Source organism: Mesoplodon bidens (genome assembly GCF_964165515.1).
Source record: "Mesoplodon bidens genome assembly, chromosome: 19".
Classification (NCBI taxonomy): Eukaryota; Metazoa; Chordata; class Mammalia; order Artiodactyla; family Ziphiidae; genus Mesoplodon; species Mesoplodon bidens.
This window is the reverse complement of record NC_138179.1, coordinates 21,161,622-21,185,914: the sequence shown is the minus strand read 5'-3', so window position 1 is coordinate 21,185,914 and position 24,293 is coordinate 21,161,622. Positions and strand designations below refer to the sequence as shown.

The 24,293-nt window shown below is 49.9% G+C and overlaps 1 protein-coding gene and 1 long non-coding RNA gene across 10 annotated transcripts in view; one reads left to right on the top strand and one right to left on the bottom strand.

Moving 5' to 3' along the window:
• LOC308607808 overlaps positions 1–24,293 on the top strand; it is a 71,799-nt gene that overhangs the window by 1,346 nt on the left and 46,160 nt on the right. The window contains exons 2-3 of the long non-coding RNA XR_014014051.1: positions 1,059–1,139; positions 20,426–20,507. This is a non-coding gene — a long non-coding RNA (uncharacterized lncRNA). The remainder of the gene's footprint in view (positions 1–1,058; positions 1,140–20,425; positions 20,508–24,293) is intronic.
• Positions 246–12,627, bottom strand: ALOX12 (arachidonate 12-lipoxygenase, 12S type). 9 transcript variants are annotated; one of them, XM_081220057.1, is made up of 15 exons: positions 12,387–12,627; positions 11,608–11,766; positions 11,294–11,495; positions 9,700–9,781; positions 9,491–9,613; positions 9,271–9,374; positions 8,857–9,017; positions 7,848–7,991; positions 6,864–7,073; positions 4,335–4,421; positions 3,944–4,113; positions 3,329–3,450; positions 1,365–1,465; positions 1,072–1,242; positions 246–734 (listed from the first exon to the last, which is right to left on the bottom strand). In XM_081220057.1, exons 1-15 carry the CDS (start codon positions 12,492–12,494, stop codon positions 555–557), a joined length of 2,124 nt encoding a protein of 707 aa, XP_081076183.1. In that variant the 5' UTR covers positions 12,495–12,627; the 3' UTR covers positions 246–554. The 9 variants fall into 9 exon arrangements, with proteins under 9 accessions (XP_081076183.1, XP_081076184.1, XP_081076182.1 ...); XM_081220058.1 differs by having other exon boundaries at positions 12,393–12,627; XM_081220056.1 differs by lacking the exon at positions 12,387–12,627 and adding an exon at positions 12,091–12,377.

Below are 24,293 nucleotides of genomic sequence, written 5' to 3'. Positions count from 1 at the left end.
CCAAGAAATCTTCCTCACCCTCTCCACCTACCCCACCGTTCTCTGGATGTTTTGCAAGTAAGGTCAGTGCCTCAGGGTACCGCAGGGTACCGTTGTGCAGGTACTGCCCCAAATCCAGGGCCAAATCCAGCCTGCAGCCTGTGCACATCCCTGTAGCGAAGCACAGGGTTTTGTTGTGTATTTTTGCATTTTAAAATGGTTGACTAAACCAAAAGGAGGATATTTTGTGACACAGGAAGTTCATATTTCACTCTCCGTAAATAAAGTTTTATTGGAACACAGCATTCACTTACACGTTGCCTGTGGCTGCTTCTGTGCTACAACAGGAGAGTTGAGTAGCTGTGACAGACTGTGTGGCCTACAAAGCCTAACATATTATCAGGCCCTTTACAGAAAAGTAAAGGCCCTTGGGCTCATGGGATGCAGATGTAGGGGGTTTAATTGGGGGAGGAAATAGAGCCTCTGCAGCAGAGACTAGGAAACCATGAAACTCAATATGGAACTGTCAGTCCCAGAGCTGATCTACAGTCTTCCCGGTGGGGGTGTCCCAGAGCTCAGATAGTGATGCTGTTCTCTATGAAGCTGGGCTTTAGGTATTCATAGGGCAGGTCAAGTTGTTCATTCCGGGCTGTAATCTCCCTTTCCAAGTTTTCCAGGTCTGTTTGGAATTGGTTTAGTACAGACTTGGCCTTGGGGTCTGAGAAATACTTTTCTTTGTGATGCCCCAGAGGCACCTAAGAAAGAACAAAGGATCAGTCAGTTTTGAGTCAGACACACCTAGAGCCTAGCCCTTCACTCTTTTTTTTTTTTTTTTTTTGTGGTACGCGGGCCTCTCACTGCCGTGGCCTCTCCCGTTGCGGAGCACAGGCTCCGGACGCGCGGGCCCAGCGGCCATGGCTCACGGGCCCAGCCGCTCCGCGGCATGTGGGATCTTCCCGGACCGGGGCACGAACCCGTGTCCCCTGCATTGGCAGGCGGACTCTCAACCACTGCGCCACCAGGGAAGCCCGCCCTTCACTCTTATGTTTCCCTTCCAACTGTCACTTCCCTTTCCCCAGGGTCCTCTCTTACCATGTCTGGCTGGCGGCGCCCCAGATGCCATGTGATGACCATTTGAAGACCAGCCTGTTGGACATCAGGTAGTGAGCCCATCACCGTGGCCATTGTCACATCTTCCTTGGTGGTAGGTGGGGGCATCCGCATTGTGCATGGGGCATTAGGGACCCAGGCATACCAGTCCAGCTGGGGGAAGAAACTGCAACCCTAGGATCCTGGTACTTAGGGCTTGAACCCCCATCTCTCCCTTGGGCATCCCAAGGTCCAGACACTTGCCTTCAGGGACCTGGGCTTTCAGCTCTCCATACCTGGCCTTGGTTGATGGCCCCATGCTGAGCAGTGCACGTGAAGACACACATGGTAAGGAAATGGCAGAGTTGATTCTGGGACTGGAAGGAGATGGGGAAACCTGGGCAGGAAGGAAACAGGACTTAGAGGCTACAGTCTGAGAGGAGAGAAATAAAGGCCGAAGACTTGGGATGTCTACATTTTGGAATTGATGGTTGTTTGTTTAGTTCATTTATTCAAATATATTTGCATCAGACATGGATTTCAATTCAGACTCAAGTAATATAGTTGGGTTACCTTAGGCCAATTACTTAAACTCTCTGAACCTCAACCCCTTGACCTGTAAAGTGTAGATGATACCTATTTTATAAATGAGATAATCACCTGGTGTGGAACAAGTTCTCAATAAATAATAAGTATTGTTATTTTGGAAGGGTTGGGGACTGAAAAGTTCTGAGTGATCAAAAATCCTCTGCCTCAAAAAGTGGTTGAGAATTTAGGGATGCTTCCTCCTATTCCCAGGTAGGGAATTACAAGTGTCTGAATTATAATGTGAAGGATAAGAGAAGTCATAGATTTATAGGGTCATAGCCAAGAGAGGCTTTCCACAAAGATTATGTCAAGCCACTCAATTCACAGTGGAGGTGGGGGGTTCAGAGACCCAGCAATCCTGTCAGTTAAGTGGAACAAATATAATCACTTCCCTTTTGTAGATTAAAAAAAAAACAAACACCGAAGACCAGAGAGATTAAACTGCTTGTCAGGACTGCATAATTGGGAAAAGGCAGAGGCTGATCTTGAACTCGGGTTCCTGACTGCTAATCTCAGGCCGTTTTTTATTTTAGCACACTTTCTCCAAAGAGTCTGTTGGGAAAGTGAGGCAAAGGTGAGCTATGAGAACTGAAGGACAGTGGAGGAAGAGAGAATGAGAGGCACTTAGTGGAGGTTAAAGTTCACATGTGGATGTTTATTTTCATTTTCCAAATGTAGATACTGGTTGGGGAAAAGATGGCCAGGGAGAGGAGGGGTCTCCTGGGAGCACATGGAGCCCAAGGGACATACCGAGATGTACTAGAGAAAGTTTGGTCCTGAAAGGGGGGGTGCTGCAGCCACAGATTCCCTAGGGAGACGCTCCCTCCAGAGGGCGGGTGTTGTGTTACTGCTCATGGCACCCTCAGAGGCCGGCCATAGCGGCTCCCCAGTAAATGTTTGTAGTTGTCCCACAGAGGCAGAGATGTTGGTGCAAAGTATGAGGGGCGGGGACAGAAGGACAATTTGGAGCAGAGTCCAGGCTGGCCCATGTGTGAGAGAAAGAGGAGGAGCGGAATCTAGGAAGAGCTCAGGAAAGGCTATTTCTTCCCCAGAGGTTAGAATGCAGGTGGGGTGCTAAAGACGGTGGCTGGATCCTAGCGGCGGTGGGGAGAGGCTGGATTGGCCAAAGAAATGTGAGCCCCAAGGGGCAGGGCACCGAGTTCAGGGCTGAGCCAAAGCACGCAGAGCATTGTGTTTGCATCTAGAAATGACCTTGCACTGTGGTCAGTGTGCAGTAGACCTGGACTTTCTGTGCGTGTGCTGGACAGTAGCAGGCAGGAGGAGAAGAGGGAGAACAGAGGGGGTCATTACGGGCTTTGGTGGAAGAATCTTCCCATTTATATCCTCAAGTAGGAACAGACACCCATGAGGAGAGAACGTGAGCCCCAGCAGGGCCTGGGCAGATCCCTTGCTGGCTGGGGTTCTGGCCCTGTGGCGTCGCATGCTGTGGCAGGTTAGGGGATGGGGTGGAAGTAAAGGTTCATGGCCAGGGTCTCTGAGGAGGATGATCCTGGGGTATCTAGAATTGTCCTGAGTCTTAGGAGGTGGGAATGGGATTCAGATGTTTGATGTGTGGAGGGAGAGGGGGTGGGATGAGGGGTTGGGGTCCTGAACCCACACTCTGCTTGGGCAGAGTGTCCAAGGAGCTCCTGTCCCTGGGGAGGGCTCTCACCTCGGTTCTGGGCCTGGCACAGCCCCACCTCAGTGATCTCCCGACACCAGACCTGCAGCTCAGGGTCCCCTCTCACGACGTCATCCCCGCAGTAGAAAAGGTGGATGATCCCCTCCACGTACCTGCCCAGGGGAGAAGGGAGGTGAGCTCCTTGAGAGGAGAAAGCTTCAGCCTTTGACCCCTGTACTTTTCCATGGTCTCTGCCCAGCTGACTCTCAATGTATCTGAGTATAGATTCTTCAAGACCTGCCTTTTGGGTCATTCCCAACTCTTTTCTACAAACTAGTCTAGAGACGAAGAACACGGGGGTCATTAGTTCTAGGAATCCCCATACATGGCTGACAGCCATTCTCCCTAACAAAACCCCTGATTTTTCCAGATCCCTCAGCCTCCCAGTCCACAGCTTTCCCAGTGTAGGTTCTCTGTCCCCAGCCTTCTCCTTCTCAGGCCGTACGCACTGACTCACGCTTCCTCATCTCTCCCCAGGATCCAGTCCTTTGCTCCTCTTGTCTGGACCTTCTTGTTTTCAGGTTCCTTTTGCCCCATGCTGACCTCAGGCCAGAGCCCCACTCGCCCTCTCCCCTGCCGCATTTCTCGGCTCCCCATCTCACCCACCGGGCAGTGATTTCCCAGAGCCGTAAAGCATCGCAGGCATAGAGAGCCCCCGGGGTTCCCAGCAGGCCGCGGTCAGCCAGATCGTTGGGAGGACAGAGGGAGCAGTAGGTCAGCTGAGCCAGGGCCCGGCGGAGCAAGTGCACATGGCCCCCTCCACCGGTGCTTACTGCCTGGGACAAGAGAGATGCGAGGCCTTGAGGAGGAAGCCAGCACACAGTATATAAGGGGTTCAGATGTGGCATTTTCACATTTAGAGACATAGATATAAAGGGACAGGCTCATGGGTTTAAGGGTCAGGACATTCATCCAGGTTGGTCTGGGATCTTGAAAGTGGCAGGAAATCGTAGAGAGTCAGATGGTGAGGCAGCCCCATGCCCCATCCCCTCCTTACCTTATCAAATATACCTCCATCTGAGATGAGTTGGGTCCGTGCCCGGGTGTTGATTTCCATTGTGTAGCGGATGTGTGGGATCAAGAGCTGGGATGGGGGAGATTAAGGGGGGTGGTTTATGGAGGACATGCTTGGGTCCTTCCTTGTAGGCAGCATGGTGCCTACTCTTGATGCTTTCCTCCCTTGACAGGCTGGTCTCTTCCTGCTTCTGTGATCACTCACTCTCGTGATCTTTTCGCCCCTGTGAGTCAGGCTCTGGAGCCAGACTGACCTGGGTTTCACTCTACACTTCAGCACTGACTTTGATACTCATCCAAGGTACCAGACCTTCTAAGTGTTGACCTGTCTATCTCCTGTCTAGCCCCTCCTCTGTCAACAGCGGGTGATAATAGGGTCTTTTGTCTCAGGAGGCTGCGGTGATGTTTATGTGAGTGATGTATGAAGAGTTTTTAGTCCACACAGAAGTCCGTGAATACTAGCTGTTATTGCTTATCTTTATGATTTCCACCTGGGGTGTAGGTGGCCTTTGAGAATCAGCCCCTTTTGATTTGCTTTTATACTCTGTCATTTACAACCTCACCGCTTAAATTAGCCTCTCTACTCATTACCAAAGCCGCGCCTCCATCCCCTGGTCGCCTCACTGTTGGATTTTTGGGGGGTGGGTTCCCTTAGGGAGATAGAGGAGCCATACTGAGCCACGTACGTAAGCAGCAGAGGGGCTGTCGTCAAATCTCCCCCCACCCCCAATTAGGCAGTTAGGTCCCCTCTATTTTTTATAGCTTTTCAAGAAATAGCTTTTCCTTAGCTATTAAAAATGGCCATCTCATCCTCACATGCATTTCTTTTTATCTCAGACTATTTTGTCTTCATTTCCACCCAGTTTATGTACAGGTTTCACGTAGCATTGGTATTTATCTGAGTTGTTGCTGGACACAGGGCGTGAGGCAGAGATAACTCTGGTGCCAGGAGGTCAAAGCAGCTCACATTGGACTGAAACTTTTCACAAAGTTCATGAAAGGTGCTGAGTGTCATGGAAAGCCCAAAGTCCACATGAGGAGCAGAGATACCTTGGGACAAACAACTCTTAATGAATCATTGCAAGAACTAATTTTTTCTAGCTTTTAGCCTGTGTCGCACCATTAGGTCGTTTCAGCCTTCAGCAACCCCATGATGGGCCTCCCGTCATCCCCATTTAGACCTGAGGACACTGAGCTCACATCTGGGAAGTACAGAGGTTAGGATTCAGGATTCAGACCCCGGCAGTCCGAATCCAGAGCCTGTGCAGGTCACCTCTGGGACATTGCTGGCCTGGCTCTCCTGCGTGTATGGATAACGATGCAGCTGTTTGCCGTGACGTCGCTGTGGGAATGGAGATAGCTGGGCAGAGGGCTGAACTCGTAAAGGGAGATTTTCAGTGTGCCTAGAGGCTTAGCCTCTTCAAGGTGAGCAGGAGACGGTGGTGCAGGAGCACCATGAGATCAGTAAAATCTAAGATTCTGCTCATCACACTGGTCTCCATCTTGTCTGTGTCACCCCAGACTCGGAGAGGCCACAGCTACTGTTGGCCAGGCTTCGGGGTCAGGCGGGGCCCCTGGCTGAAACACGGTTCAGTCGTTCTCCTTGCCGGGTGCTCACCTGCATGTCCTACCAACATTTACGACTCCCTGTACCTCAAACTGAACCTCATTTTTGCTTCCCAGCTGGCTTCTCTCCTGGCTTCCCTGTTTCTGACAATTGCTCTGGTTCATAAGCTTGTGTCAGTTTCATCCCTTCTCTGTCTTGTTCCCTATATCTAAAGTGTCATCAAGATTTTGAGGACATTTTTACTCAAGCACAAGCCTTATGTCGCTGCCTTCTGCCGAGCAATAGATGCTGAGCTCACTCATAAAATTACAGGATTTCTAGGTCAGTCTGCAATACCCACCCTTGGGCTTCTGGGTGTTGCAGGAGCTTAGACCTCTGACCTTTCTGTCTCCGGTCTGATATCCAGGCTTGCCGCAGCTACTGTTCCCTCCCTTCCCCAATTCTGATTCTGCTGTGCCACTCTCCTTGCCTCTTGACCTGCTCCTCCTTAGCAAACTCAGTTGGGGTGGAACATACTCCATCAATACTCTAGTGTTTATCGGCTGTCTCTTGTGGTTTCAGATTCTAGATCCAGCTGTTGTTCTCTGCGTAGTTCTTATGGGCACCACTTGTCATTCTGGCTAAATTGTAAATCTCCTAAGGCAGGAACAAAGCTTTTGTTTTACTAGCAATATTCCGGCTGTACTCTAGGCCCATTGCTAGATTGTCAGATCTCTGAGAATTTCAGAGGGTTTCTTTAGTAATATGTCCTGAAGAAACCTTAAGTGACTTGACTTAATTAAAACACAAGTCGCAAAATACTGATGCAGTCTTCCTTCTGTTCTCACCTCTTTCTTTCACAGAGTGATAAAAAATTTTTTTTGCTGCTGCAGTATCATTTGATACTGGGCTGTTTCCTTCCTCTAGGGTCTGAGTGAGGGGGGACATGGAGGGTAGAGGTTGTACCTTGAAGACCGGGTGCAGCCCCGGGAGGCACCTCATGGTGGCCACAGCAATGACCTCAGCCAGCAGGTGGGTGTTCAGCAGATGATATTGGAGCTGGTGCAGTTGGAAATCTGAATTTCGGACCCAGGACTTTGCCAGGAGCCAGGCAAGTGGAGGATCTGAGGGCAGGAACAGTGGTGGGGTCGGGGAGCTGGGGCTGGGAGGCTGGATCTGGGAAAAAGAGAAATTAAGCCTTCATTGAACTCCCACTTTATGTGTGACATTATGGCCAGCAATCTTGGGGAAACAGATGAGTAAATACAATTATCGCGTCCAGGAGGTATAATCTAGGAGGAGGAATGAGGCCCCTCCCACCCTGCCTCTCACTAGCTGTGGCATGGTCCTCGGGTTGAATGCAGGGGAGTCTGAAGCAGGGAGTCCAGGGAGGAGATCCTGACAGTGTTCTGGGAGAAACGTGATGGGGGTCTGAGTTATGGTGGGGGGTGAAAGGGGAAGCTGGGTGTGTGAGATAATTGACAGTATTTGTTAACTATTGAGACCAGTGGGAGAAAAGAGAGGGGACTGAGAGATTAAATAGTGATTCTCAGAGTGTGTTCCCAAGCTAGCGGCATCCGCATCACTTTGGAACTTGTTAGAACTGCAAATTCTCAGTCGCCATCCCAGACCTACTGAATTGGAAAGTCTCATGCTGGGACGCAGCAAGCTGTGTTTTAACAAGCTGTCAAGGTGATTCTGATACACACTAAAGTTCGAGAACCATCGGGTGTAGGATGAGAACTCCAAAAGGCCATTATGACTCTTGAACAAGTCCTGCCAGTTGGGTGAGTCAGGAGAAACCAGGCTGTAAGCAGAGTGACACGAGAACAGGTCTCACTGTGTGAGGATGGAGTTTGGGAGTCAAGAAACGGGGGGCTGGTTCCTCGGGAGCAGAGGCGGAGGTGAACAGAAAGCAGTGTTGGGAGGCGGATGCCGAGGGCGCCCCACCTGGATGGCCATGGGTAGCAGCTTCCCACTGGTGTCCATCTTCAGCATGACGAGGGGGGCAGCCAGGTACTGCTTCTCTCCTCGGATCACATTGGCTGGAATTCCATCCAGGAGAATGAAATCAGCCTCAAACAGGGAACTGTTCTGGGGAAACGAGGAATGTATCCATCGTTAGAGTTCGAAGTCTAACCCGAGAAGGCCAGGGCAAAGGGAGAAGACATTCAAGACCTTTATCTGAATTCTTGCCATCATCCTATGTCGGTTGCAGAGTCCTATTGGCAGAACCAGAGCATCTGGCCTGGTTCCTCTCATTTTAAGTGAAGAAACAGCCTAGTGAGGGTAGACATCTTGCCCAGGGATATGTGGTGGCAGATCCGATTTTAGAACCAGGCCTGCTCAGTCCAGTGTGCAAGCTGTCCCCTTGTCGAGATGGCCAGGCCCCTTCCCCACTATCCCTCGATGATCTGAACATCTTGTGTTTAGCTGTCACCAGCTCAGCAAACGCTCTTTCACTCCCTAAAACTCATCTTCTCTGCCAAGTAATCCACAGAGGTTCCCCTGCCCAGCCCTGCCGCAGAGTCCAGCGCACACATGCACACGGCACGCTCACATCCTGCCTTGCTCGTCCTCCTCACATGCAGCTCACCTCTTCCAAACCCAAGTAACCCCCGCAGTTCTCCCCACCTGATGGCACACTTTCTACCCTTCTCCCTGCCCGTGAACACTGCTGTCCAGAGCACTGACATCAGCCAGGGAATGTCATTGTCCCTGCTGACGCCTCTGGCCCCATCTGCATCCTGGGAATCCACCCTGTTTCCCCTCTACACCGGGAGCCTCTCATAGTTTTCCCTACGTAGTTTATCACCTCTGGGTTTTTCTAGCACTGGAGTCTGGACCAAGGGGCTGTAGGTTACCACAGCCTCCCTTCCTTGACTCACCTTTGGTCCCTGCCCTTCACTACTTCTGGCCACACCGCCAAGGAGAGAACAACACAGGGTGGGAGGGGTACCTGGAGTTCTTTCTCCAGCTGGACCCGTAGCTCCTCCATCCCCGAGGGCAGCACTAGCCGGGAGGGCAGAGAGGTGCAGCGTCTCAGCAGCATGGGATTGGCACCATTGAGGAACTGGTAGCCAAACAACTCATCGTCCTGCCAGTGCTGGCAAACCTTCTCTGTGGGGTCGGGGTGGAGTGTAAGAGGAGGATGTTTACACAGCCGGGATGTCCCTCGTCCAGGCCCTACCCCAGCGATCCAGGCACGTGACCATCCCATATCCAGCCCCTGCCTTTTCATCTGGGGCCTCTGAGAAATGACCCAGCACGATATATTCTCATCTGGGAAGTCTCGTGAGGGGCTGTGGAGTGTGAAGGTCAGGTCATCAAAAGGGGCCATCAAGGGGTTATGGAGACCTGGGGAACCACTGACCAGCCAAGGTACTCTTCTGACCCCAGAAGATGTGATCAAAATCCTCCAAGCGGTTCCAGGAGCTCAGGAGGGTGCAAACGCGTTTGAGGAGCGTCTCCAGCGTCCTAGGACAGGAATCGAGCCATGAACCCATTTGCCAATCCCTCAGCCACTCACCATTGACCACCATTTTTGGATCTCCCAGCCCTTTCCCCACTCTGCGCTCCAGGCCTGTTCTCACACTTCCTTCAGTGTCCACTCAAAGTCCAGCCTCTTTTCCTCGTGGAATCTCATATTTGCAGGTAGATCGTCCTCACAGCCCGCAGCTATTGTCAGGGGTAACCCTTCCTTCCATGTGGCCCAGCTAGGAGATGGGGACAAGGCTTCAGGGAGGGTGTCCAGGTCAGTGATGGGGGGTACCACTGAGAGGCCCTGTAGGTGGGTGGTCACCAGTATATCTGACGTCTTTCTTTCAGTTCCTTCTCTCGATGTTTCTGGAACACGTCCAATGCGTTGTTTCCTGCCAGGCAGGCTGGGGAGACAGTAAGACAATTGGCCACGGTTTGTGTGGTCCTGTGCTCTCCTCTGCTTGTCCTCATCTTCCTTTTTGCCATCATAGGCCATGTGTTCAGTCACGCTCTGTTGCTTTTACCTCTGGCCTTGCCTCACTCCATTGATTCCTGAGACACATTTATCTTATCATTGCCAACTTTGCACTCTGGGTTTTGCTAATCTCAACCCTCGTCTCTTGTCTTGAGACAACAATCTCATGTTTGACACCCTTTCTTGTCCCTTAACTTGTCTTTCCCCACCTGATCCTATTTCATCAGTATCTATGGTTGGAAAAAAATCACCTTAAGTAAGGTGATAAAATCTTGGGAATTCCCTGGTGGTCCAGTGGTTAAGACTCTGTGTTTCCACTGTGCCGGGGGGCATGGGTTCAATCCCTGATCAGGGAACTAAGATCCCGTGAGCCATGTGGCGTGGCCAAAAAAAAAAAAAAAAAAGGTGATAAAATCTCAATCACTCATATGACCATACCTGTTTTCTACTATATATTGCTTTGGTTAATTTTACATCTCCTGAACCTCACCTACCACACCTCAACCGTCCTCGAAAGGCTTTAGGAACAGCTGTTTGCTTTCTTTCCCTGACTTCACTCTTCTGAGATTTACCATCAGAGTCTATATTATCAACTTGTTCCTGTTCTTATCCGCATTTGTACTCACCTGTCTCAAAGTGATATATTTCATGTTTCCATCCTTACTTGCCCTTGCCCTCATTTGCCTCTGTAATCATCTTTCTTACTTATTTCCCATGGTAACAAATTCTGTATTTGCTGTCCTCATTCATCCCCACCCACCCGTCAGTGTGCACCCTCTCCCTCGTGGTTTTCTTCCATGTTTTCCCAACCAAATCAGCTCTCCAAGTCATATTGCTTATTGTTTCCCTTAGCTGCCTCCTCTTAGGGGTCACCCCCATCCCCTACTCCATGTGCTACCCTCACCTGCCCTGCCCTAACTTGTTCCTCATCCCATACTTCTGTTTCCCATCATTGCTGCGGCTCCCATCCCGTGTCCTCATCTTCTTGGAGGGTGGGATCTGCACACCACTTATGTCCCTGTCCAGCCCCACTTGCAGCCTTTTTTTTTTTTTTTTTTTTTGGGGGGGTACGCGGGCCTCTCACTGTTGTGGCCTCTCCTGTTGCGGAGCACAGACTCCAGACGCTCAGGCCCAGCGGCCATGGCTCACGGGCCCAGCCGCTCCGCAGCATGTGGAATCCTCACGGACCGGGGCACAAACGCGTGTCCCCTGCATCGGCAGGCGGACTCTCAACCACTGCGCCACCAGGGAAACCCGCCTTTTTTATTCTGTGTATAAATTTGGTACTTTATAACTTTTTTTCCCATGTCCTGTCTTCTCCACACTTAACCTGCTGAACACTCACTTTCATCAAGGCCCTCTGACCCTCCGCAGCCCTCCCCCGCCCCTTCCCCAGCAGTTCCTCAGGCCCTGCATCCCCTCTCCCGACACTGCCCCTCACCGGTGCCCTCGGGCAGGCACAGCACGCTGTCGGCCTGCACCCAGCGGTAGCACGGGAAGGTGGCCTCCTCGAAGGCTACAGGGCCCTGCACCGTGATGTGGTCGCAGAACCACGCGTTGTCCACCAGGGAGTGGTGTTTGCGCAGCTTCACGAACTGCAGTGGCCCCAAGTCCTCTGGAATGTCATGCTCAAACTCCTCCTCCTGTGGGACCAGAACCCGGAGACTTAGTAGCAGGGTCCCAGGAGAGGCCGTTTTGCCTGCGGGGGGTGGGGTTGGGGGTCAGAGGTGCGGTGGGGACAGGAGAGGAGGGGACCTTTGTGGAGCCTCCGTTGACAAGGCCTCCAAAGACAGCCTCCCTCGTTCCCTCCTCCGGACATCTGCGCGGTGTGTCTGACGCCCCATCGCACCGGGAAGAAGAGGGAGCGCGGCGCGTGGCCCTCAATGTCTTGAATTGATGTCTGAGTATCAGCACCTTCATCGGTCCTTTAACTGAGCTCTCCCCGCTCCCTCATTCCTAGGAGCGTCCCACTTGACTTCTGATTCTATGTTGACACTGGCCTGGGGTCATTTGGAGAAGGAGTTGGAGGCTGCAAGGACCAGGGCCGGCGGGAAGGGAGAAGGGGTATGCGCTCAGCCCGGGTCCTGGCCCCCGATCCTCTCCTGGCCCAGCCGCCCGGGCGACCCAGCACCTGGAAGTCCCAGCACGCACGGTTCCGCAGTCGTTTCGCCCTCGCATCCCGCCCCTCGCCGGCCTCCCGCGTCCCGGCCGGGGTCTGTCCCCGCTCCGCCCGCTGACCTGGCCCCGCGCCGGAAACAGCTGCAGCTCCAGCTCCGTCTCCCCGCGCGCCCCGACTAGCCACAGCTGCACGCGGTCGTGCGACCCGGCGAAGAGTGCGGCCCCGGTGGCCACGCGGATGCGGTAGCGGCCCATGGCAGCCCCGGAGGCTTAGGCGAAGGGAGCCGGATGGGGCGCGCTTCTCGGGGTCGCCGGCAGGTATCGAGGCGCCTCAGGTCCCGGGCCTTTAAAGAAGGGCCCGCGTCCCCGCCCTCCTCACCACTTTCAGACGCTCCCAGTCCCCGCCCCAGACTAGCCTGAACCTGCGAGCCGCAGAGCCGGTAGTGGGGAAGGGCCGTCCCTCCCAGGCCGAGTGGAGCTGTGGGGCGATGAAGGGGCCCCCGCCTGGGTGAGGCCGAGAGCATGGAGGCGCCGGGGTTTCCCTGGACCTCCGGGGGAGGCCTGGGGCCAGGCGCCTCGGGGTTGAAGGCAGCAGGATCAGGACACTTCCTGTGGTCTCCCGGCCTTTTGGAGAGCTAGGAGGAAGAGGGGGTGAGTCAGTCTTCCAAACTCAGGAGAAAGCCTCCGCTTTTCTGGGCTGGGACCCGGGAAAGACCGTGGGCTGAGCCCTGGAAGGCCGGCCTGCTAGGCTGTGCTGGGCCCATGTGGAATGTCCTGCTCTGGACCCAGTGCAGCCCAGTAAGTCTTCAGTTCCTGATTTATACCTCATTTGAGCCCAGTCCTTCAATCAATGACCAGAGGTACCCCAGGCTGCCTAAAACCTGGAAAAGTAACAGCTGAAAGACTTGCCCCCTCACCTCCACCCCCAACCTCATAGCAAACATAAATGGATTAGGACCCTGGGCACACCCGATACTGAGGGAGGCCTAACTGAGGCAGGGCAGTGGGAGCCTCCTTTTGTCCAACCTTCATAGTGGCTGCTGAGAATGTTAGGGACCAGGTGTTAGGCCGCAGTATGGAGTCACTTAGGGGACCCAGCATCTGTGGGCAATTCCCATGGACTTTGTCCCTTCCAAATGAATTCAGCCTCTTTCCCTTCTGTAGGTTCCAGGTAAATTTTTATTCTGGCCTCACTGACCGTGGTGCCTGCTTTCCCCACCAGAATTCAATTTCCTTCTAAAAAATTAGGTGTAAAGATTTTATTAGTCATGAAGTTCTACTTCTTTCATCTTCCCTTTTGTCTTTGTACTGCTCACTGCCCGCCCTCCCCTCCACTATTTCCTGGTCCTTTGTGGCACTCAGGGCAGGAAACCAGGGAGCAGCGGTGGGGCCAGTGCTGGTTAAGGACTTTGTAAATGTCAGAAGGATGATTCAGGACTCAGGCTTCACCACCCACCCAGGAAGCCTCTTGCAGGTCCCTCTCCAGGTCTTCTTGACCCAAGTCATTCTAAGCATCGGGCTCACAGTGGATGTGTTTGGCAGTTGGGCTAGGCCGGGGCACTTCCAAACCTTACGGAAGTGTCTGATCCTTACTGAGTGCCCTTCCCCTTCTTATCTTCTGGGCCCACTCCTGCTTACTACATCCTCAGTGCTCAGGGCTGGTGTCTGCCATATGCTGGCCCCCAATTTCCTCCAGTTTGGGATATCCTGTAATATCCAAATAGAGTGGCTCACATTCCCATCTTATGTAGTAGCTGAATCTGGCCTTTCCACACACGCCCTTCAAGGGTCACTTTTAGCTAGAAAAGAGAGTTTGTATCATACCTACTTCCAAAACCAGTCCAAACTTCAGCCTGCTTCTCTGCTGGTCCGTGATAACCTTTTCTGCCCACTGGAGGGTTCTCAGAGGCAGGGTGGGGGGTGAATAATTAAGAACAATAATCCAAACTACTACATAACTAATTAAGGTAATGTGTAAAACACTTAGAACGATGCCTGACTGTAGTCTCTGTATGTATTTGCTGCTATTATGCTATTATTTACATTTTGGAAACAATTTTCAGTTGAATGTCAGCGTCACTCTTAGAAATTCCTCTATCTCTCCCCACTGTTTTTCCATGTCCATCCCATTTAGGGGTCTTACATCTCAAGACCTTCCCACTTTTTTTTTTTTCCTTTTTAAGCACATGCATTATGTTGGGGAATATAATTAAAAACAAAATTTCCCAACCCAGGAAAACCTCTCCACAAAGGTAGTGGAGGAAAGAAAACAGTTTTATATTTGAATAAGCATTACCAGAATGTGATGTGCGTCACAGGCTATCTGCTAAGAGATTGTAAAGATAAAGTATCCCACCCTGTTATAGAGCCAAACAGATACAGCCATTACACACATGTTCTCAAGATAAACAGTAACTAGTTCTCAAGTAAGAGGCTTGAGAGCACTATTTTTCACACACCATTCATCCTAACTTTACGGTAATTGGTGATCCTTTGTGTTATTAATAGGCTTAATTGCAGGAAAAACAAAGCATCTTTATGACAGGAGGTAGTTTTGCAACTTGGAGCAAGGAGCCCACCTCAGTTAGGGTCCTGCCCTCCCGTAGGATTGGGAGATAGGGGTGCTCTCTCTCCTGATATTTCCATTTCGAAGAGATGGCTCCCAGGGCCTTGGGAGAGACATCCCTGGGTCCTAAAGCTGCAAGAGGCTGGTTTGGCTCCTTAAAAGACTTACACACATTTCAAAGAGGCAGAGAAAGAGCTTACAAGTTTTCTAAAGTTAGTGCTCTAAGAAAGGTGTGAGGGGAGAAGTCTCTTATTTTCAACAGGGAGAATTAAGCCTCTTATTTTAAAATGTTTATTGGTCTGTACAATTACCATTTTGTTCTTCTGTTTACCACAGGAAGGACCAGGGGCTGGGGTTTGCTGGGCCCTTTGCAGTAGGGAAGCCCATGTGTGCACCCCAAAGCTAGACTCTCCTCTTCTTCTAGACTTCCAGGGCCCTGTTTTTCATCCCACATTCCCATGACCTCTCTTTGCAGAACGATTTAATATCTTTTTTTTTTTTGGGCCGTGCCCTGCAGTATGCAGGATCTTAGTTCCCCAACCAGGGATCGAACCCGTGTCCCCTACAGTGGAAGCATGGAGTCTTAACCACTGGACCACCAGGGAAGTCCCAGATTCAACTTCTTGATCAAAGCTTCTCTCACTAGGTTGGGCTTCCCTGGTGGCGCAGTGGTTGAGAGTCCGCCTGCCGATGCAGGGGACATGGGTTCGTGCCCCGGTCCGGGAAGATCCCACATGCCGCGGAGCGGCTGGGCCCGTGAGCCATGGCCGCTGAGCCTGCGCGTCCGGAGCCCGTGCTCCGCAACGGGAGAGGCCACAACAGTGAGAGGCCCATGTACCACAAAAAAAAAAAAAAAAAAGCTTCTCTCACTAGGTTATACCCCAGGGGCTGTGGGTGAGGGGGATGGACCTTGCATTTCATAGCCGAAAAGTCTTGTTAAAGTGTTCTTCTAAACACAAGAATAATTTCACCCCCTTCCTTTCTCCTGTGTCAGTGCAGCTCAGACTTCGGTCGGCTCGAGGATAACTCCACTGTCCCTGCTATATGAGTGTTTGGAGCCCATATTTGGCACGGGGCTAGAGAAATTTGTGTTCGTTCCTTAAGGACAAATTGGACATACAAACACGGCATTATAAACTGTGTAACTTTAAACTAAACATAGGCTCTGATTTCAGGGTAGACATATCACATGTTTTTCCACTTAGTAATTTGAGTACCCCCTGCCCCTATGTGCAGGAAGCCCAGCACTCCCCACCCTGACCCCGCTCTGAGTGCTGTTACTTGCTTCTGTTCTTGTTCACTGGTGGAACTAGGGAAACATCGTTCCTACACAATCTGATGGGTCATTTTCTAGTGCCACGGGGACCACTGCCTAGGCCACAACAGTGATGCACACTCGGGCTTCCCAACTCTTAGTTCAGCGGTCCCCAACCTTTTTGGCACCAGGGACCAGTTTTGTGGAAGACAATTTTTCCATGGACCGGGGTGGCGGGGTGGGGAGATGGTTTCGGGATGATTCAAGCACGTTACATTTATTGTGCACTATATTTCTATTATTATTACATTGTAATATATAATGAAATAATTATACAACTCACCATAATGCAGAATCAGTGGGAGCCCTGAGCTTGTTTTCACTTGCTACTCACTGATAGGGTTTTTTTTTTTTTTAATTTATTTTTGGCTGCATTGGGTCTTCGTTGCTGCACACGGGCTTTCTCTAGTTGTGGCGAGGGGGGGCTACCCTTCATTGCAGTGTGTGGGCTTCAGTAGTTGTGGCTTGCAGGCTCCAGAGCACAGGCTCAGTAGTTGTGGCATGCAGGCTTCAGTAGTTGTGGCTCACGAGCTCTAGAGCGCAGGCTCAGTAGTTGTGGCACACAGGCTTAGTTGCTCCGTGGCATGTGGGATCTTCCCAGACCAGGGCTCGAACCCATGTCCCTTGCATTGGCAGGTGGATTCTTAACCACTGTGCCACCAGGGAAGTCCCTACTGATAGGGTTTTGAAATGAGTCTGCAAGCAATTGATTTATTACGGTCTCTGTGCAGTCAGACCTCTCTGCTAAGGATAATCTGTATTTGCAGCCGCTCCCCAGTGCCAGTATCACCGCCTCAGCTCCACCTCAGATCATCAGGCATTACATTCTCATAAGGAGCGCACAACCTAGATCCCTCGCGTGCGCAGTTCACAGTAGGGTTTGCTCTCCTATGAGAATCTAATGCCGCTGCTGATCTGACAGGAGACGGAGCTCAGCCGATAATGTGAGCGATGGGGAGCGGCCGCCGCTCACCTCCTGCTGTGCAGCCTGGTTCCTAACAGGCCACGGACAGGTACCGATCCATGGCCCGGGAGTTGGGGACCCGTGTCTTAGTTCATACAGGTTTGGGCAAGGTCCTCCAGTGTGACTGTGGTGCCAGGGGCCAGGGGCCTGGGTCAGGGCCATGTCCAGCCTCAACCCCTTAAACATTTAGGCACTGGTATTGAGGCTGGTCATTTGACCAGATGACTCTGCTCACAGAGGCTTCCCTTTCGGGAACTTTAGGGTTCTTTCCTCCTGTTGGATCTCTTTTAGAACCTTCTCAGTCTTTCAGAGAGAACCTAGTTAATATTAAACAGTGTGAAAAAGAATTCCAGTCTCAGTCTCTTTCCTACCAGGTAGTGTCTTGGGCCCTTGAGGTCCATTTGCCCCCTCCTCCTCATCCACCAGCTTTGCCGACCAAGGGAGTATTGGAGTAGGGGTGGGAGATGGGGAGGGTGTGATGGGAGGGAGAGCGCCTTTGTGGGACCTCAAAGGGTGCTGGAGAGGGGACACTTAAGGCTCAGAGGAGAGTCAAAGAAGGTTTGCTCCCAGGGAGCTATGTACCCACAGAGAGAAGAAAACTGGCAGATCCTTGTCCCCTTGCTGCCTGTCCCCCTCTCCCTCCCACCTCTGCTGCCCCGATCCCAAGTGAAGTCCAAAGAGTCTGCTCAAGTTTCTGTCGGTTCATGGAATCATCTTCAATCATGAATACACTTCTAGGAGTGGCTGGCTCTGGTTGTTTAAAAAAAATCTGTGCCATACTGTACACTTTGCCAAATGCAGCTTGCATTTCTCACTTAATGTTTCATGGACATTTCTGTAATTCAGTAGTTATACCTTGGACTCATTCTTTTTTTTTTTTTTTTTTTTGCTGTGTTGTGCAGCACGTGGGATCTTAGTTCCCCGACCAGGGATCAAACCTGTGCCCCCTGCAGTGGAAGCTCGGAGTCCTAACTACTGGGCCGCCAGGGAGGGAATTCCTTGGACTCGTTCTTTTTTTTTTTTTTTTTGCGGTACGCGGGCCTCTCACTGCTGTGGCCTCTCCCGTTGCGGAGCACAGGCTCCGGACGCGCAGGCCCAGCGGCCATGGCTCACAGGCCCAGCCGCTCCGCGGCATGTGGGATCCTCCCGGACCGGGGCACGAACCCGTGTCCCCTGCATCGGCAGGCGGACTCCCAACCACTGAGCCACCAGGGAAGCCCGGACTCGTTCTTTTAACAGCTGCATGGTGCTCCACTGTGGTTTTAACCACTCCTCTGCTGATGATCATTCAGTTTCCACTTTTTCTGACATATGATGCATGCTACAGAGGGCATGTTTGTTTGTTTGTTTGTTTTTGCGGTACGCGGGCCTCTCACTGTTGTGGCCTCTCCCGTTGCGGAACACAGGCCCCAGACGCGCAGGCTCAGCAGCCATGGCTCACAGGCCCAGCCGCTCCGCGGCATGTGGGATCTTCCCAGACCGGGGCACGAACCCGTGTCCCCTGCGTCGGCAGGCGGACTCTCAACCACTGGCAGGCGCCACCAGGGGATCCCTCTTTCTTTTTAAAAAATATTTATTTACTTATTTTTGGCTGTGTTGGGTCTTTGTTGCGGTGCGTGGGCTTTTCATTGTGGTGGCTTCTCTTGTTGCGGAGCACGGGCTCTAGGCGCACGGGCTTCAGTAGTTGTGGCATGCGGGCTCAGTAGTTGTGGCTCTCGGGCTCTAGAGCGCAGGCTCAGTAGTTGTGGTGCACGGGCTTAGTTGCTCCATGGCAAGTGGGATCTTCCCAGACCAGGGCTCAAACCCGTGTCCCCTGTATTGGCAGGCGGATTCTTAACCACTGCACCACCAGGGAAGCCCCTCCTCATTTATTTCTTTAATGTTTTTGTCCCTTGCATCAGATGTTAGGGTCTTTAAGATTATGCCCTGAGGCAGTTTTAGAAGATACCCAGAAATTCTGTGAGACTATCCTTTGAAAGGTGCAGGTCTATGTCTTTCCCTCACCCCAAACCTGGACGGGTTTGTAACTCCCTTGTAATCAATAGAGTGTGATGGAAATGATGGATGTGTGAATCCTGAGGCCAGAAATAAATGCTTGCAGCTTCTACCTTGTTTGCCAAACACTTTTTGGAGCCCTGAGCTGTAAGGTAAGAAGTCTGAGCCCAGGCCGTAGCGAGAGGTCACGTGTAGGTGCTACGATCAATAGCTCCAAGCAGAGGTCTCAGCAGGCAGTCAGCCTTAAACACCAGACATGGAAGTGAAGGCGCCTCCATGTGAATCCAGCCTCCAGCAGTCAGGCCTTCCAGCCCTGGAGCCTTCCCAGCTGAGGCCCCAGGGGTCATGCAGCGGAAACGGGCCTTTTCTGCTGGCCCTGTCTGGATCTCTGACCCACAGAATCTGGGAGCAAAAGAAAATGTTTGTTTTAAGCCTTTACGTTTTGGGTTAACTTGTTATGTATATACATACATACATATACACATCTTTATATTCATATTTATTAGATTTATTTATTTTTATTGAAGTATAGTAAATTTACAATTTTGGGTTAGTTTCAAGTATACAGCAAAGTGATTCAGTTATATATATATTCTTTTTCAGGTTATTTTTCATTGTAAGTTTTTATAAGATACTGAGTATAGGGAACTCCCTGGTGGTCCAGTGTTTAGGACCCTGTGCTCTCACTGCCAAGGGCCCAGGTTCAATCCCTGGTCAAAGATCTCACAAGCCACATGGTGTGGCCAAAAAACAAAAAAACCCAAAACTGAGTATAGTTCCCTTGGGTTAACTTGTTATAAAGCAATAGTAATCAGAACACAGTCCTAAACTGAGTCTTCCACCCTTCTCTGTACAACTAAAAGTTTGGAGGGCAGTGATGGAGAACTCATGGTCCCTGTAGGCCCACTGGCTCCCAAGAAGAAAAAATTGGAGCTGAGTTAAGGGTTCCCTTTTAATCTTCCCATAATTACCAATGAGATATGTTATTTTTGCATGGATTAAGCTTCTTCCGCAAAGAAATATCAGGAGAAGGGGACAAGTGTTCACCTCTGTCAAGAAGGGTGTTTTAGGGGCTTCCCTGGTGGCGCAGTGGTTGAGAATCTGCCTGCCAATGCAGGGGACACGGGTTCGAGCCCTGGTCCTGGAAGATCCCACATGCTGCGGAGCAGCTAAGTCCGTGCACCACAACTGCTGAGCCTGCGCGTCTGGAGCCTGTGCTCCACAAGAGAGGCCGCGATAGTGAGAGGCCCGCGCACCGCGATGAAGAGTGGCCCCCGCTTGCCGCAACTAGAGAAAGCCCGCGCGCAGCAACAAAGACCCAACGCAGCTAAAAATTAATTAATTAAAAAAAAAGAAGGGTGTTTTAAAGGGTTTATTCTGCATCTTCTCTCCCCCTAAATTATTTCAGTTGACTCTTTATTTCTTTTTGTTATAGTGTCATAATATAAATTATAGTAAAGTTAAAAGAATGAGTTATAATACATTTATGTTATATAATTATATACAATATATATAATTAAGAAGTTATAATAAAAATGTGATAATAAAAAATAAATATTCTCTTATTTGTTTTCTCTTCAAATGTCTTATGTTCCTTGGCTATCTTTTCACACAGGTGTGCAGCATTATAACTCTGACTGGAAGCTCTGAGTACCTGGGCAGGGTTGTGGACACACGGACCTCACACAGGGAAACTGGTAAGTGAAAGGGCTCTGTTATTGGGAATACCCTCAAGTGTTAGAGCAGGGAGGGCTTTCCCCTGGAGCAGTTTCATTCTGCAGAAAAGAACTGCCCCGTCTCCTGCTTTGTTATGAGCTGCTCACAATTCTAGGAGCTGGTTGGGGAAGGACTGGGGTCCCCACCGTTCAGTGTTAAGTTTCACTTAATCTCCCTGTGTTCAGTCCCATCCCTCACCCCACTTCCTCTACTCTACCTGGTCTCCCCAAGTCCGGAGCATCTCATTTCTTCATAAGATAAACTTCCCGTCTCTTGTACAGAAGGTGCCAGCCTGCAAATATGGAACATGAGGGAAGGTAGTGGTCTGATCCCTCAGTAACACATGTCCAAGCACCTCCTCATTTTAGCCTCATGTCTCACCTGCGGTTTTTATGGTACCTAGAATCTCCAAGGGCTGAGCCTTTCCAGGTTCTGTGAGGTTTAATTGGCCCCTTTCCCAGTGGGCACCCCTATTCAGGGTTAGGAAGATTAAATTGCCCAAAGTTATACATCTAACCATGGAATTTAGACTCCACCTCAGGTTTGTCCGTCTTCACACCTCTGTATTTCTTACTTTATAAAGCTAGAAAAAAGCCTGATAATTCTGAGAAAATAGAATACCAGAAGAAACCAATTTCAGAATATAGATGCAGGATTCCTAAATGTTAACAAACTGAATCTAGCACAATACTGAAAAATCTATACAAGGCAGGCAACTCAGTAAAGAAATGCAGAGTAAAATGAGATATCACTTTTGTGTGTATGTGATTAACTTAGCAGAGATTTTAAGAAAGATCCTACCCATTGTAGGCAGTGGATGGAGAAAACAGGCATTCCCATATGTTTTTGGTGTGAGAATAAATTGGCATCACCTTTCAAGGGGTCACTTTTACTATATGTAACAAAGTCTTAATATCCTCCATAACTTTTGGCCCAGAAGTTCCAGTTCTAGGAATTTATTTTCAGGAAACAATCATGATAGGCACAAACATTTAGCTATGAGGATATTAATATCAATGTTATCTATAATATTGAAAAATTAATAACAATTTATCTGTTCACCACTATGGGCTTGATAAAAATAAACTATAATACCAAGCAAAATAATGTTGGAGAATAGTTTTAATAATATGAAAATATGATAACGATACATTAAGTGAAATACATAGGTTCAGAATGGTATGTTCTCATTGTATTGCAATTTGTCTGTGCAAGTGATGAAAACTGAACTAAAAGTGGCTTAAGAGAAAGAAAAGGAATGTACTGATTCATAGTACTTGAAAGTCAGGGCACGTAATACCTCAGGCAAGTTGGATCCAGGCACTCATGGATTGATTATCATGAGAAATCTATTTCCATCTCTTAATTTGTATTTTGTGTTGGTTTTACTTTCACATAGACTCTCCATGAGAGCTGTTAAAGAGGGTGTATTAGTCAGTGTCTTCCAGAGAAACAGAGCCAAGGGGACCCGGAAAGCTGATGGTGTAGATTCTAGGCTGAGTCTGAAGGCCTGAGAACCAGGAGTGCTGAGAGTAAAAGATTGATGTCCCAACTCAAGTTGTCAGGTGGAGAGTGGACTCAGCCTTCCTCCACCTTTTTGTTCTATTCAGCTCTCAATGGATTTGATAGGCCCACCCACGCTGGGGAGGGCTGTCTTCTTTACTCAGTCCACTAATTCAAATGCTAATCTCTTCTTGGAACACCTTCAGGCACACCCAGAAATAATTTTTAGCCAGTTATCTGGGCACCCTTGTGGCCCACATAAAATTAACCATCACAAGTCCACCCCCTGTCAAGTTGACACTCATACATATCTCCTTAAACCATAGTAATCTCCAAGTAAAGAATAACAAAGGCTTAATTCCACCTGACACAATACAATTGTCCATACAACTGAAAATGCACTAACCCCTTCCTCAGAAGAGGAGGTAAAGTCCTTGAGTGATGTTTACTCTCCTTGTTATCCTCTAACTTAAACAGTATGATGTAGAATTAACAATACTTAAATATTATGATTTAAAGTCAGTACATCTTATGTTGCATGATAAGGAAATAAGAGAGGAAAGAAAACAAAGATACTCCCACACAATCATAACAAAATGAGGAGGAAATCCTCTATGACAGTTACATTTCTCTAACTGGCCACGTGGCTGGTATTTATAACTACTTTCTCCTGCTACCCATTCTGTATTCCCTTTGCCTTCAACAAGAACCTGAGATGGTCATCATCATTCTTTACTTGTAGGATGACCAAACCTTCATTCCTGAACGATCTGCACCATTAGTAGTCATGCCTGGGTTGGATTATACTTTTCCATTGACCTTAATCATAGGACACAGTAATACTAAGAGATGTCTAAGGGATCTCCTGTATTCCACACATATTCTTCCTTACCTCCATCGTGGATAGTCCAATTTCCTCTTGGCAGCCAGGATCAGTCACCCTAGCCAGCATAGTAACTCCCTTCTTTGCCTGTTGATTCAGTCATGAGATGCCCAAAGTGGCCGGGTGGCTCTCTTAACTTCCAGCTCATTGGAATCATTGTTATATCTCTTAGTGGAAGCATTCCTCCTTCTGGAACTAAGACCTGTAGGCCAGCAGAGCATAAGGTCACAGGAACAGGAAGCTAAAACTTTGCTAGTGGGTCACTAGGGGTTAGAGTGAGTGGTACCACTCCCCTTTCCACCCCAATTCCTGGATCCGTGAATCCTGGCTATGGGAGAAACAGCACTGTATATTGGACACTGATGCAGAGCATATACAGCCTCCTGGAGAACCTGGCCGCAGCCCTGAGAGGTATTGCCACCTAGCTGGCACTGTAACTGAGTCTTCACAGGGCCATTCCACTGTTCTATCCAACCAGCTGCCTCAGGATGGTGGGGAGCATGTTAAGACTAGTACATTCCATGAGTGTGGGCTCATTGTTGCACTTCTTTTGCTGTGAAGTTCTTTTTTTTTTTTTTTTTTTTTTTTAATGTGTGAGGTGAGTTCTTGGTCAAGCATTTCAGTGTGGAATACCATGGGAGTGGATAAGGCATTCTGCAAGTCCACGGATGGTAGTTCTTGGAGAAGCACTGCGTGCAGGGAAGGCAAATCTGTATCCAGAGTAAGCGTCTCTTCTAGGAAGAACAAAATGGCACTCCTTCCGTGATGGAAGTTGTCCAGAATAGTCAACATTGCCACAAAGTAGCTAGCAGATCACCTCGGGGATGGTGCTGTATCGACGACTAGGTGTTGGTCTCCGCTGCTGGCAGGTTGGGCACTCAGCAGTGGCCACAGCCAGGTTGGCCTTGGGCAGTGGAGGTGCGTGTTGCTGAGCCTGTGCATTGCCTTCACCCCTGCCACCATGGCTGCTTCATTCATGAGCCAAGTGGGTGATGACTGGGCTGGCTGTGGAAAGAGACTGGCATCCACAGGATGGGTCATCCTTTCCGCTTCATTATTAAAATCTTCCTCTGCTGAGCTTACCCTTCGGTGAGCATTCACGTGGGACACAAATACCTTCATGGTTTTTTGCCCATGTATCTCTTCACCACATTTCCTCATCACCAATTTTCCAATCATGTTCCTTCTGAGTCCCTAACCATCCAGCCAAACCATTGGACACACAAATCAGTATATAATCACGTGTCTGGCCATTTCTCCTTCCAAGCGAAGTGAACAACCAGGTGCACTGTCTGAAGTTCTGCCCACACCACTGTCCTTCAGGGATGTCCCCAAAGGGCCTGTGGTGCTACAGCTGTCCAGTTTTGGGTGGTGCCTGCAT

Excerpts from the sequence above, each read along its gene's own strand:
- ALOX12 (XM_081220056.1), bottom strand. The coding sequence starts at position 12,225 with ATGGGCCGCTACCGCATCCGCGTGGCCACCGGGGCCGCACTCTTCGCC. Across the intron at positions 11,496-11,607 it reads TCAACGGAGGCTCCACAAAG|GAGGAGGAGTTTGAGCATGA; the intron begins GTCCCCTCCTCT and ends CTGGTCCCACAG. Across the intron at positions 1,466-3,328 it reads GTGCCAGGCCCAGAACCGAG|GTTTCCCCATCTCCTTCCAG; the intron begins GTGAGAGCCCTC and ends CTTCCTGCCCAG.